At 42.5% G+C, this 13998-nt stretch overlaps 1 protein-coding gene across 1 annotated transcript; it reads left to right on the top strand.

Moving 5' to 3' along the window:
• The first annotated feature begins 2086 nt into the window (after positions 1-2086).
• FAM180B (family with sequence similarity 180 member B) lies at positions 2087-13870 on the top strand. Its single transcript, XM_081856488.1, has 3 exons — positions 2087-2634; positions 8879-8946; positions 11217-13870. Exons 1-3 carry the CDS (start codon positions 2547-2549, stop codon positions 11673-11675), a joined length of 615 nt encoding a protein of 204 aa, XP_081712614.1. The 5' UTR covers positions 2087-2546; the 3' UTR covers positions 11676-13870.
• The last annotated feature ends 128 nt before the right edge of the window (positions 13871-13998 follow it).

Here is a 13998-nt window from a genome sequence, read left to right as displayed (position 1 = left end):
CGTTACTCAATAATGAATGTGGCCATAAAGGAGGCTGCTTCTTGAAATGTGGAACAATATGAGTTGTGGTTTTCTGGTTGCCCCTCTACTGAGAATAAACATTTAGCACCAAAAGTGAGCTAAACACAGAAGCAAGGCATAGATGGTTGCAGGGCTTAGGACAGGAATGGGGAGGCTGGGGCCTTCTGGATGTTGTTGGACCCCCAGTTCTCACCAGCCCCAGCCAACATGGCTAATAGTCAGGTATGATGGGAATTGCGGTCCAGAAACATCAGGAAGGCCACAGGTTCACCATCCCTGAGCATAGGCTATAACAGAGGACCGAGTGTGATATAAGAGAAGGGGGAGGATGAGCGGGTGGAGGGCTGCAAACAATAGATTTAATTTGACCTCAGATATATTATATGGAAAGTTTCCTTTCTTGAGGGTTTGAACCCAGAACAATGTTTGGAATCCAGATGTTTTAAGCTTTTGTTCTAGTTAAATTGCATTTGTTTTAAAAAAGCTGCTGTTGCAGCAATATGGGGGACTTCTGAGAGACAACAGAAGTTGTGCCAAAGCTCACTGCAGAGATTTGAGCAGCTGGAGTTCAGCACATGTGGAGCTAATCAGCTACAGAGTGCTTTCCACTTTGCATTGGAGGGAGTAGGGTGGGCGAATCTTGCCAAACATCTTCCCCTTTTCTAGATAATGGGGAGCATTTGCCATTTTCCTTACAGTGGATTTGTGCCTTTGCAACACTTTGCAGATTGTCAAGAATTACTGGAGTGAACTTAAATGACAAGTCCAGGGCCATTTTTGATGTTTCAGCGATCCTTTGTCAAGAAGACATGTTCTAGAGGTTGCTCACATGCACCTCTAGATAGTACCCAATTTAGTAAAATTTCCAGAAAACTGGTTTAGATGCAATGAATCGAACTCCATGGATTAGTGTGTGCTTAGACCTGTTTTGGATTCTTTATGGAAAGAAGGGTAGAGTTAAGATACTGTGGCATTTTTATTGTCTCTCTCCCTAATGTGAGGAAGAAGAGATTCAGCCTGTGGAGGCCCCAAACCTGAAAATGATACAGTAGCTGGGAAAGATGAAAATGAAGAGGATTGTGGGCAACTACTACAGGTGTCTTTACAGGTTTGAAATACACACAACATCAAGGCCCTCTAGATACTGGTGTGTCAATATGGGATTTGGGTTGTATTTCAATGCTGCACAAGTGGATTACCATTTGCACACTGGCACAACCCTCCCTCTCTTTCCTCTATCTGCTTTGGAAGGACCCACATCCCTCTGGGATACATGTTGAGGGTGCATGAAGGGGCTGCATGGGAGAAGAAGGGGGAATTCCGTTGCACATGCAAACATCTGTTGTGTGAACTGAACCACAGCATTGGGTCAAACTTTATAAGCTTTTGATATTGATAGAAGGGGAAAAAACTGGGTAGGTGCAGAAAGTTTCTTACCAGTCCTCTACTCCATGAAATTATTTAAATATATAGACTCCAGCAACCCTTTAAAAACATTGGGATGGTGCTAAAAGAGAGAGATTCTATAGCAGAAGATGGGAAACCTGAGGCCCTCCGGTTGTTGGCTCCAGCTCCCATCAGCCCCAGCCCACATGGCCAATGCTCAGGGATGATGGGAGATGTAGTCCCAACAACAATTGGAGTGCCATAATGGATTTGCAGGATTATAGGTCATAAATCCTGTTTTTCCTGAAATCCAGGGGGGTGGGAAAGTGCTGTGGAAAATTCCTATGAATGGCTGAAATGGATGATAATATCAAACTTCTTAAAACTGGTCCTCCCATGTGGAGACAGCTGGCTGATGGAGATGGTTGGGTGTGTGTTGGTTTCTGACAGGTCAATGTACTCCTCTTTCTCCTCCAAGAGCAACGGAGTTGAAGAAATGACCTTTCTTTCCTCTCTACTGAATACTTTCTGGCATAGATTTGCCAGCCCCACCCTCCTGTGGCATGTCAGAATTTCAGTTGGATTTCAGTGCTGGAAAGCAAACTTTGAGGGGGAAAATAATGACTTGAAGCAAAATGAAACAAGCTGCACTTCCACTGTCCTTCAGGCAGCATCAACGGGCCTTTCTAAGGAGGACTAGTTTATGGCCATGCACGTTTCAAATTGTCAGTATAAATCCTTGGTTCTTAAGAGCATGTTCTTTCTTTTCTTAAAAGCTCGCAGCTGGTTGGGGGAAGGGGTAGAATCATAAAGTCTTAACCTGGCGAGCCAAAAACCAAATAAGGAACAGCCCAATGCTCCAAGTGGAAATAAATGGGACTTGCATTGGCAGAGCATTTGGAGAATCTGGAGCCTGAGCCTTCAAAGTTTTTTTTCTTTTCTTTTTCTTTTGCATTATGATGGAATCTGTTAGGAACTGGGAATTGAACTGGAAGCCCTGCCCTGGGCTGGAATTGGAGAAAGGCCAGCTGTCTCAGCAGCAATTTATTGGAGAGGAGAAAGAAACTACACAGCAGTAAACAACTTCAGGTTCACCCAAAGTGTTTTATCTGCAGAAAGGGGTAAGGACTCTTCCTGACATGGCCCAGATGCTGCAGCTGCACTTTGGAACCTGCCTGTGGGCGGCTCTGATGCTCTGTGTGTTTGCTGGATCCCGGAGACAGACAGGTAGGAAGCTCACTCACAACTGGAGAAGGCTGCTCTGCCGTGGGCAGCCAATATATTTCTGTTATTATCAATGCAACCGTTCAGGCTATTTTGTGCATGAGTGCCAGTGGAGGGTTTTTCATGGGCTTCTTGCAGGACTAAGGTTATCTGATAAAACTCAAGAAAGGGTTGCTACTGTGCCAAAAAAAGTAAGTCAGGATCTTCCTAGAGTGAGACAGTTAAACAGACACAGATACTTTCTACTGAGTTTTCACACACCTCTTTCACATACTTTCTAAGGAATGCTGTAAGTATCAACAACTTTTCCTCTGTTTAATCTCTGAAACAAGCATCTGTTTGTATGGGACACTCACGCAGCTCTTCTCTCTTGGAATTAATAGCATGTTAACATCACCTGGGAATTTTCCAGCAGCCTTCAAACATAGGTAGTAGTTGTGAGGCAGGTGCTTTGTGAGAAAATCTTGACTTTATTATTATTTTTGCAGTGGTTTACTCTGTTGCTGTATTCTGCTTCCGATTGCTGCTTGCACAGTTGCAGTCACAAAATGGCAAATGGTTTCGGACTAACAATTCCAGAGGGGCCTAGTTTCTGACTGGTCTATTTATATACTGAATTTCCGTAGCCATTTTCTTGATACCTCACTCTCAGAAGCAGGAGTTTGAATTTACCATAGTGACATGATTGCGTTGGTAAGGTAATCAAATGTGAAGTCGCCAGATCCTGGTTAGGCAAGCAGCTCTTGTGCCTTAAAAAAAAGTGGCAGGGTTATTATTGTTATTTTCAATTTATTATACTTCACCACAAGGATTAAGTTAAATGTTAAAGGTTAAGTTACAACAATTTAAAATACAGCCGTATAAAACAAACCACATTCACAATAATTGGATGGGTCCCAAAAACACACACCCTGGGTGGCAATGGCCAGGGGAAAAGTAACACTTTTAAAGGTGGCACAAAATAGGGCTTTTCATATCATTTACTGAAGGCATAGGATGCCTGCCATTGCCAACAGAACTTTTTTCTTTTTAAAGGCTTGGAAGTCACTTGGGTGAACTCAACAAAACAGATGTTGAGAACTATACTACCTTCACCATTAGTGTTATTTTAATGGAATATTTCTGTTCCTGCCTGTCAGTCTCAAAAGACTTCCTGAATTATGTATTATGGAGAAATGAAATGCAGCTGCAATCTGAGCTTTAATCCAAAATTGAAGACAGATGGCCTTGATCAGGAGACTGCAACCTGGCTAGAGGCATCATCTTTTCTAAGCAAAAGTGAACAGCCTCATTCTCCAAGCAACTTCTGTGAGTTTTTCTCCATGACTCTGGGGAGAATTACTCTAGAAGGGAAAGCTGGAAGCTGTCTACAATAAGAAAAGTTACAGAAACAGCAGATGTTATATTTCTCGCAGGCACCTCCTTAGCTTAATCTAATAATCCCAATGATGAAATTCAGAAAATACATTTCTAGAACAAGTCTAACCTCTATTTTAGTTCTTATCTTGCCTCTGTGAGTTGAGAACCTTAACTTTTTACATCTGTGCCAAAAATGAAAATATTGTAGATCAGGAGTTCCCACTGGCTTTTTCATTCCAAGAATACACTAAGCCTCTCTGTGCCTTATTCCCAAGGGTACTTTCCTAGTTTATATATATCACTACACTCCACTTTACGTCCCTGGCTTTTTAGAGCCTGTCGACCTCCTTCCCTCCCACCTCCTGGCTTTCAGAATTAACCTTTATATCAATGCATTTTGTATGTTTTCCAATTCTAATTACACACATTACAAAATAACTCAAAATTTAAATACATATAGAAAGGTAGAAAGTTTCTCATTACAAGATTTCAAACAACCCTGCTAGTGATGTTAGTTGCTTACAATAATCTTTCAGATATCGTATAAATTTACTCCAGTCCTTTTGAAATGTTTGATCTTGTTGGTTTTCGATTTTTCTTGTCAGCTTCGTGAGTTCTGCAAAGTCCATCATCTTCAACTGCCACTCTTCTTTTGTTGGTACTTTGTTGCATGCAAAAAGAGTCTTTTATCTTCTATTAGTATCTCTTCACCAACTATACCCAATAAAAAGGCTTCTGGTTTTTTAACAAAAGTATTTTTAAACAGTTGCTTTAAATCGTTATGGTATATATCATTTCCCAGAAAGCTTTACCACTTTACAAGTCCACCACATGTGGTAAAAGACACCTTCTTTTCTTTACATTTCCAACACTCATTAGTTCTTGTCTTATACATTTTGGCAAGTTTAGCTGGTCTTAAATGCCATCTCTTCATCATTTTCATAACATTTTCTTTAAGTGCGCTGCATGCAGTAAAATTAATACCTTCCTTCCCTAACCTTTCCCATGATTCTAATTGAATACACTGGTCAACAACAAATTTGTTGTCTGTGTTTTTTCAGTTGATTTAGGATGAATCTGATGCGCTGAATCCAAAAATCACATTGGTTTTGCTCAATCAGGTCAAGTTTTTGAGCTATGGCCACATGTCATTTTTTACGTTTTTGTTCACATGTATGCTTGTGTGGAGCATTTTAGAAGAAGTTGGTGGGGGTAAAATGCCATGTCGAATAATTGTTTTGATTGGAAATGATTATTTTAATGACAAGAAGTATTCAGGTCCGATAGTTCTGGGTGATTATGTCGAAAAGGGATTAGTTTGAAGTCATAAAACCTCGAAATCTTCCATAAATTGGTGTGGCTGGGATCAACAGAAAGAACCGGAGCAGCCTCAAGTATCCTGATCTTCAATCAGCACGTCGTCCTGTAGCTCATTGTGATGAAATTCCAGTGCCTATCTTCGGAGAACTTTCTGACGTTAGTGATGAAGATGCCTCCAGTGTTGAAGGACATGAAGAAGAAGAAGTGGTTCTTGAAGATGATGCTCCACATCCATTTTTCCAAAAGGAGTTGAATGATCTAGTTCGCGACCTCAGCTTGTCAAAGGACTCTGCCGAACTGTTGGCGTCCAGATTGAAGGAAAAAAACCTCCTCTCTGACAGTGCTCGCATCAGCTTCTCCTGCAACAGGCATCAAGAGTACCTCCGTTTTTTCTCGGAAGAGAAGGACTTGGTGTACTGTGCAGATATTGCGCAACTTCTGCTCAAGCTTGGAGTGCCACAGCACGATCCCAAAGATTGGAGACTGTTCATTGACAGCAGCAAGCGATCACTGAAATGTGTTCTGCTACACAACGGCAACCAGTTTGCCTCTATACCCCTGGCTCACTCGAGTACACTGAAGGAGAACTATGAAGCGGTGAAGTATGTGCTGGAGAAAATTGGTTATGATCAGCAAAAGTGGTTTATTTGTGTTGACCTGAAGATGGTGAACTTTTTGTTGGGACAACAGTCTGGCTTCACCAAGTACCCATGTTTTCTGTGCATGTGGGATAGTAGGGACCATGCTCAGCATTACACGAAGAAGGACTGGCCTGTGTGGGAGGAATTGAGACAGAATACTCTTCCCACCGCTGCACATCAAGCTCGGCTTAATCAAGCAGTTCACCAAGGCTCTGGACAAGGATGGTGACTGCTTCACTTACTTGTGCCAGGCTTTTCCAGGATTGACCATGGAGAAGTTGAAAGCTGGCATCTTTGACGGTCCTCAGATCCGTCAGCTCATCAGAGATCCAGAGTTCAGAAAGTCAATGAACGAAGTGGAACTGGAAGCGTGGAAGGCATTTGTTCTGGTAGTGAAGAACTTTCTTGACAACAATAAGGCCAGAAACTACGCAGAACTTATCAACAACATGCTGACTGCTTTCAGAAACCTGGGTTGCAACATGAGCGTCAAGATGCACTACCTATTTTCACATATGGACCAGTTTCCTGAGAACCTGGGTTCAATGAGTGACGAGCAGGGGGAGAGATTCCATCAGGACATGAAAGAGATGGAGACCAGGTTTCAGGGTTGCTGGGACGCAGTCATGATGGCTGACTACTGTTGGACTCTGAAGAGAGACCTCCCTGCCACTGAGCATTCCAGGAGTTCCAAGAAACAGAAGTTCAAGCCCTGAAGTTTGAAAAATGGTGAAGCAACATGCAATTTACGTGTACTTACCTTTATCAATGCCCACCATTCAGTTTACAGTAAAACTGACCTGATGGAGAGAAACGGATGCCATTTCCTGATTCAGCAATGCAAAAATACCCTAAATCAGTTGTAGAAATCTAGACAACATTCAAAAAGTAAAAAAATTGTTGCCCAGTGATATTATATCCAGAATATTTAGCCCAATGTATTATCACAGTTTTAACCTCTTCATCTTTGGTACGCCATTCCAGGATACTTGCCTAGTTTTGGACTCCACAGTATAATGCACTCCAGACCTGCTTCTGTATGCAACTCCACTTGCAAAATATGGCCTGGTACTGCCTCCCACAGTCCTAGCAAAGAAATCTGGGAACAGCTGAACTGTTGGGTTTGGGGACTTGTGGCCCTTCAGTCATTGGTGAAATGCAACTCCATCATTCTTGAGCACTCACAGTGTTTGCTGCAGCTGATGGAAGTTGTACTTCATCAACATCTGGAGGGCCACGAGGCCCCCACTTCTGGTCTAGCCTACAGGTTGTAACAATGGAGCGCACGAGTCCCTGCCAGGGGAAAATGCAGGATATAAATAAATAAATATATAATAATAATAATACCTAAACAGAGAAAAATATTAAATGCAGAACCAGCTAAGTATGAATTCATAAAATAATGAGATAAGACTTCAGTATAACTTAGCATGCTAAGTTAAAACAATATACAACAACATGAAATGGAGGAAGCTGCGTGACCTTAAAACAGGCTACCTCACTTACAGCAAATTTCGTTCTTTTGAACAAAATAGTTCCAAGTTTTACTGTGATCATTTCAGTATACTTTATTAGCTTTATCAGCATGCAGCGGAGGCTGGTCCACTGGGGCTACTGGGGCACAGACCTCCCACTGAAAATGCCTAATAATAATAATAATAATTAATAATACTCCCCCAAATCTCTAAGCCAAGCAGTCTTTCCTGTTCCACATACGTGTGTGTGTGTGTGTGTGTGTGTGTGTGTGTGACATGTCAGTGGGGGGTGGAGTCAGAGGCATAAGTGGGTGGAAGAATGGATGTGATGCTTGGCTTTACCCAGCACAATCCAGCCTTGCAAAAGCCAGAGTCCCTACTCACATGTCTCTCCATCCTGATGAGAATGAGGCATTATTGCAGATCAAGCAATGCACTCCAGTCAGACAAAGCACCCAGAAAGGTGCAGAAGTAGGGCAAGTGAGGAGCATGGTCTGGAGAGGAGCCGTTGTCTAGAGGAAATCTCTCAGGCCAGCTGAAAAGGCCTGGAGGGCCTGAGGTTCCCAACCCCTGACTTAGTCCAACCGGCTTTAAAAGGCCTGAAACTTTTCGAAGGGGAAACCCTCTGGGAGGTTTTGGGGTTGTGTATGAGGAAGCTAGGAGAGAACAGAACCATGATGAAGTAAATATCAAAGCTATCCTCTGATTGTTAAATAAATGAAACAACATTATATTGAAGAAATTTGACATCTGTCTTTACTGGTGCACAAATTGTATCATTGTTGCTCCCCATTTGTGGAATGCTCTCCCCAGGGAGGCTTGCCTGGCACCTTCATTAATTACCTTTAGGTGCCAGGTGAAAACGTTTCTCTTTCACAAGCTGTTTGGCTGATTAACATTCTATGGCCTTTTAAATGTGTTTCTGGGAAGTGGGTTATTAGTTTTGTTTTTGTTTTATTATGTATTTGTGTTTTTATTTTGTATTTTTATATTGTGAACCGCCCTGTGATCTTCATATAAAAAGTGGTATACATTTAAACATTTAACCTTGGGTTAAGTACTTAATTCGTTCTGGAGGTCCGTTCTTAAGCTGAAACTGTTCTTAACCTGAAGCACCACTTTAGCTAGTGGGGCCTCCTGCTGCTGCTGCGCCGCTGGAGCACGATTTTGGTTCTTATCCTGAAGCAAAGTTCTTAACCTGAAGCACTATTTCTAGGTTAGCGGAGTCTGTAACCTGAAGCATATGTAACCTGAAGCGTACGTAACCTGAGGTACCACTGTAATAAAAATAATAATAAAGATTATTTTATAATAAGTGTTATAACTGAGATTTTGACCTCAGGTTAATATTTAACACAAATTAAAAGAAATATCAGAAAATCAGACATATATGTGAAGGAGGATAGGTGAAGAGATGCTGATTTAAATACTATTTTCTCTTCTTTTTTCCAGATGAACAAATTGACCTCCAGGATGCTCCAGATACAAATGGGGTTGAGAATGCTGGCATCATACTAGAGGTAATTTAGGGAAAAGCAAATCCACAAAGAAAAGGATGTGAGGTTCCTTCACCTTTGGCATGCCCTGCCGATATCACTGCAACAGCTCCAACTTCTTGGCCTACAGCTACCCAACCTTTCATTTTGCTGGTGACAGGAGAAGTGTGATTGTCATTGTGTAGGAACAAGGACACACTTCTGCCCCTTCTTTAGTACTGAGGAATGTGGCTGGGTTAGGTGTGAAGATGGTCACTGTGCATCTAGGAGCTTAGGAATCTACCATATACAGTGGTACCTCAGGTTAAGTACTTAATTCGTTCCGGAGATCCATTCTTAACCTGAAACTGTTCTTAACCTGAAGCACCACTTTAGCTAATGGGGCCTCCTGCTGCTGCCGTGCCGCGGCGGCGCAATTTCTGTTCTCATCCTGAAGCAAAGTTCTTAACCTGAGGTACTACTTCTGGGTTAGCGGAGTCTGTAACCTGAAGCGTATGTAACCTGAAGCGTATGTAACCCGAGGTACCACTGTATTGAGTTGGCAGCAGCTTTTGAGAGTGACTGGGGAAACCCAGCCAGATGGGCAGGGTATAAATAAATTATTATTATTATTATTATTATTATTATTATTATTATTATTATTATTCAGCATTTCATGCAGGGGACATTCCGAGCCCTACCTGGAGATGCCAAAGATTAAACTTGGGACCTTCTGCCAAGCAGATCTACCACAGCACTTGGCTACTGTTACCAATGCTTGAGGCAAATTTCAGATTTTTTGTATAGGGTATGGTAGCAGTGGCCCTCAATAACATTAGTGCTCCAATTTGTTTTCTCTTGGCTCTTCAGTTTCGACAGAGATCATTATACTGCACAATGCCCCCTTTTTTTACAGCAGCTCCACATTACTAAGGATCTCAGGTTCTCTTTTACTTCAGCTAAGGCATCGGCTGAAGCTTCAGTGAGGAGACATGGAACTCCCGAGAAACACTGTTTTCTGCTTATGTAAACTATAGTCCACAAGATGGCAGCCTTGGGCTACTTCTGCTCATTAGACTGAGCTAGCTGACTGGGCTATAGGAAGGAGATATGGAAAGATTCTGAACTCTCATTGTGCAACAGGCCAGTTGAGTGACAGAGAACACATTCAGTACTGGGCTACCAACATTTGCTGTTCCACCACTTTCTATAACAGCAGTATTTCTTAAGGTGATAGTCTTCATCCTTCAGAACTGGAACCCACCATTAACCTTCAACAGGGAACCCATGCTTAATATTTATTCTCCCTCTGTATGTGTGAACCTTCCATATCCTTTCCTTTTTAAAAAATAATCTTAAATACACACACACCATTGCCACCAAAACAGTGACGATATCAGTGATGCACTCTATTTATTATATTGGAGCACAATTCATTTTTAAGTCTCAAGCAGCCAGATGCAGATGGGTATCTGAGCAGTAATCTTCACTTAATGTTTGTGAGCTTTGCTTAGCCTGTATCAGAACTTCCTGCCCTTATTTGTTTTGAAGAGCTAGAATCAGGAATGCAGGAAACAAATCTCCTCTAGGAGCAGGAATGATGTGGTACTGGATAGTTCCACAATCCTGCCATTGTGAACAATATTCTCTTGATGATCCCTCACTCCATCTGCCATGCCTAGCAGTCTAAAAGACACCCAAGTTGGACAACATGCCTGTAGATGGGTACAGGCTATGCTGGAAAGGAAACTTTGGATAAGGAGTCACAGGGCTAGAATGGAGATAAAATTAATGTAGCTCTAGGCACGGGAAATTTGCATAGCTGTCAACTTTTCCCTTTTCTTGCGAGGAATCCTATTCAAAATAAGGGAATTTCCATTTAAAAAAGGGAAACGTTGACAGCTATGGAAATTTGTGACCCTTCAGATGTTGTTGGACTTCACTACCCAATGGTCAATGGTTAGGGATGAAGGGAATTATAGCTCAATAACATCTGGATGTTGGTTCCCCATCCCTGCATTGGCCCAAAGATAGGACTTCCAAGTGTCCTTTTTATCACCAGTTAATTCTCATGAGCCAATCTAAGATGGATTGTACAACAAGCCATTTGAATGGTGTCAGGAATAGTTTAATAACACAACCCAAATGACGCAAGCAGGTAAGGCATGTCACATTTAAGAATAGAAGACAAATTTTATCCTCCTGGCCATTAGCCACTCTGCCCTGAGCAAAAATTAATTCTCGAGCATGATCACTTCTTATCACAGAGAAAAAACTGTCTGCTGCTCCTCACAATTCTATTCTTTTTCTTTCAGTTACTTTGGAGAGGAATTGAAATTATGGCCAATGAGACAATCAGGATTGAGGATGAAGAGTTTGCCTCTCTGCGTCCCACCAAGCGATTGCTCCGGGTTTTTCAGCATGAGATTCCAAAAAACCCAGACGGGATTGAAGAGTACCTGGACTTCCTCTCACAGTCTGACACCCCTATAACTCCACAGGAATTCAAGAAGCTCATCTTTACCACGGTCTACTGTGCTTACCAAATTCGCTCCATTCAAGGCCTGGAGAAAAACCTCTGGATCAACCTTTTCTCTCAGCTGGTTATTGAAATACTCCGTGATCTCTGCAAACGATTCTGTTCGAAGGAATCTATGGATTCTGTTCAGCTTCTGGCCTCTAGGCCTTGGCCGGAAATGCCTGTCTATATTTCTGCACTGAAGAAATTCTACCGGTCTAGCCTAGCCAGGACCCAAAGAGACTCTCATCCATAAAGGAGAAATCTTGGTCCCTATAAGCCAAATTAATATGCAAATATATATATTTTAGGTTCATTCTCCAGGAATGTGCATAGGAGTGTCACCCTTCCTGTTTTCTAATCTCTGGTGTAGCTGCTGCTTAGCTTTTCACTGGATTTCTATGATTAGCATGTTGCTCAAGGCCTCTGCCCTGCGCTCTCTATAGGACAGGCAGTTCAGATGGCACTTTGCTGTTGATTGGAATTGGGTTACTGAGGAACATGGAGTTACATGTCCCTGCTCTTGGCATTTTTATGTGTTACGCTGCAATTTTGTGTGTAGTGAAAATTACAAGAAACCAGATCCATGTTAAACACTAGGGAGATCTTACAAATTGTAAGAACTGTTTACCAACAGAACATGTATCTTCTTAGAAGGGAGCTTTTACGAAATTATGGACAAGCATCAGTTCAGGAGGCTTTATGTCAGAAAGAAAGTGAGGAGACTGAATGCCTAATGGGGCAATCCTTCCAGCTTAGTGTTTCTTCTTGTATAACATAAAATTCTTCAGGTACAGTGTACAATTTGCCCTAAAAGCCACTATGTCAGAAAAGGGTTAGTTTAGTTCTACCAGGTTTGGCATCCAGACAGTGGTTGAGCAAGCCGATTGGGCACCTGGGGTGGCGCGTGTGCCCTGTGCCCAGGGGCGGGGCCAGCCGCTCATGGGGGCACCGCGGGGCCTCCAAGGAGTCTGCCTGCGTCCTCCCACTAAGCCGCCCTACAGCTGAGGGGGAGGCAATGGGCAGACTGTTTGGGGCAGTGCTGGGCCTGCGGGCGCTTAAGCCACCGTGTCACTCCCAGAAGAGAAGCGTGGCTCAGGCACACTGCAGGCCCCACGGTGAGTGTCGCCCACCATTTTGTCACCCCCTCACTGGGGACACCCAGGGCGGGCCGCACCTACCGCACCCCCCTTGCTATGCCCCTGCATCCAGACCGTTTGAAGGAAGCAGTTAGCAAATGTAGTAAGATAAGACTGTTCCACGATCTGCAACTTTAACCACTGAATGTACCATAAGCAAGCAAGCTTGCTTGGCTCCACATATGAATCAAATATGCTTTGTGTGATAAACAGTACACTAGGGAAGCCATGAGTGAATTGTGGTATCAAACACTTGTGGGAATTTAATTTTGAATGTATTAAGGAATGTGCCATTTAGGGAGCTGTCTGTATGGGATTAGTTAACAGAGTTTGTAAGCAAATGAGACTAGGGTGTTGCATATGTTCTAGTTGGGTCCTGATATAAACTTTTAAGGGCTATGCTACCTTTTAAAATGTGAATATAAAAACTTGTGACAGCATTGTCTTAGCCAAGAAATATCTTTAGTCTTGCCCTTGGCTTTTTAACTTGATCAATCATTGTCTGTATGCAGCAGGTGTCTGTGCCAGAATATCCCAATCCTACACCAGTTGTATTGGTCAAAATGCACCATGCCAGGGCCAAGCATACAGGGAATATATGCCCCAGCACCCAAACATGGAAACAATGCTTTTAAAACAGCAGAAAAAACTTATACCACAGAACAGAACTCAGTGGGTTTGGGTCCCATTCATTTGCTGTTAAAGTGGCTCTAGGCAGCTGCATAGCTTTGCCCAGTGGACGTATATCTGGCCTCGATAACAGAATTTATCCATTTGCAGCTCCAAAGCTTATTGATATGGAGACAACTTGAGTTGCTCCTCAGGCACCTAACCTATCTGTTGAAGGCAGCATCTGTAGTCATCAATATATGCAATCCCAATAATACACTGTTGTGTTAACAACACAGCTGTGCACACACAGAGGCCAGAAGTGTTAAGTGGGCGACATTCCACATCACGCATGATGGAGTTTCACCCTTCTCCTGTCTCGCATGCAATCTTCTGTGTTCCCTCCAGTCTTGCTCTAGACCCCAACCCTCTACAGCAGATTATGGGGTGCACAGAGGGGAAAGGGGAATTGTTTCCACCATCTGTATTCTGCTAGTGAATAAATACCATTGGATTTACCCTATTTAGTTGATTAATCAGAGGGGGGCATTTTTAATTGCAGGGGGCAGCTAAGGGCAGACGTATTCTTGGGTTTAAGGCTATGCTGGTTTCAGTTTTTTTACGGAAGTAGTTAATGCTTATTAACTCACACTTCCTTCAATATTGAGTTTTTGGCAATATTCAAATTTATTTAAATTAACAATTGCCTGTTAATTAACTGATTACCTCTCTTTGTAACCAATCTGCCTCACATTCTTTAATAACTGGCAGCTCCAAAACATACTACCATGTTCCATGAACTGATGGTGGAGGTAGCTATATCTAATCTAA

Source organism: Podarcis erhardii (genome assembly GCF_964252035.2).
Source record: "Podarcis erhardii genome assembly, chromosome: 1".
NCBI classification, from domain to species: Eukaryota; Metazoa; Chordata; class Lepidosauria; order Squamata; family Lacertidae; genus Podarcis; species Podarcis erhardii.
The sequence above is the reverse complement of the archived record's forward strand: the minus strand, read 5'-3'. Positions and strand labels throughout refer to the sequence as shown.

Coding starts and splice junctions, on each gene's coding strand:
- FAM180B (XM_081856488.1), top strand. CDS start 2,547: ATGGCCCAGATGCTGCAGCTGCACTTTGGAACCTGCCTGTGGGCGGCT. Junction 2,635..8,878: donor TGGATCCCGGAGACAGACAG/GTAGGAAGCTCA, acceptor TCTTTTTTCCAG/ATGAACAAATTGACCTCCAG. Junction 8,947..11,216: donor ATGCTGGCATCATACTAGAG/GTAATTTAGGGA, acceptor TTTTTCTTTCAG/TTACTTTGGAGAGGAATTGA.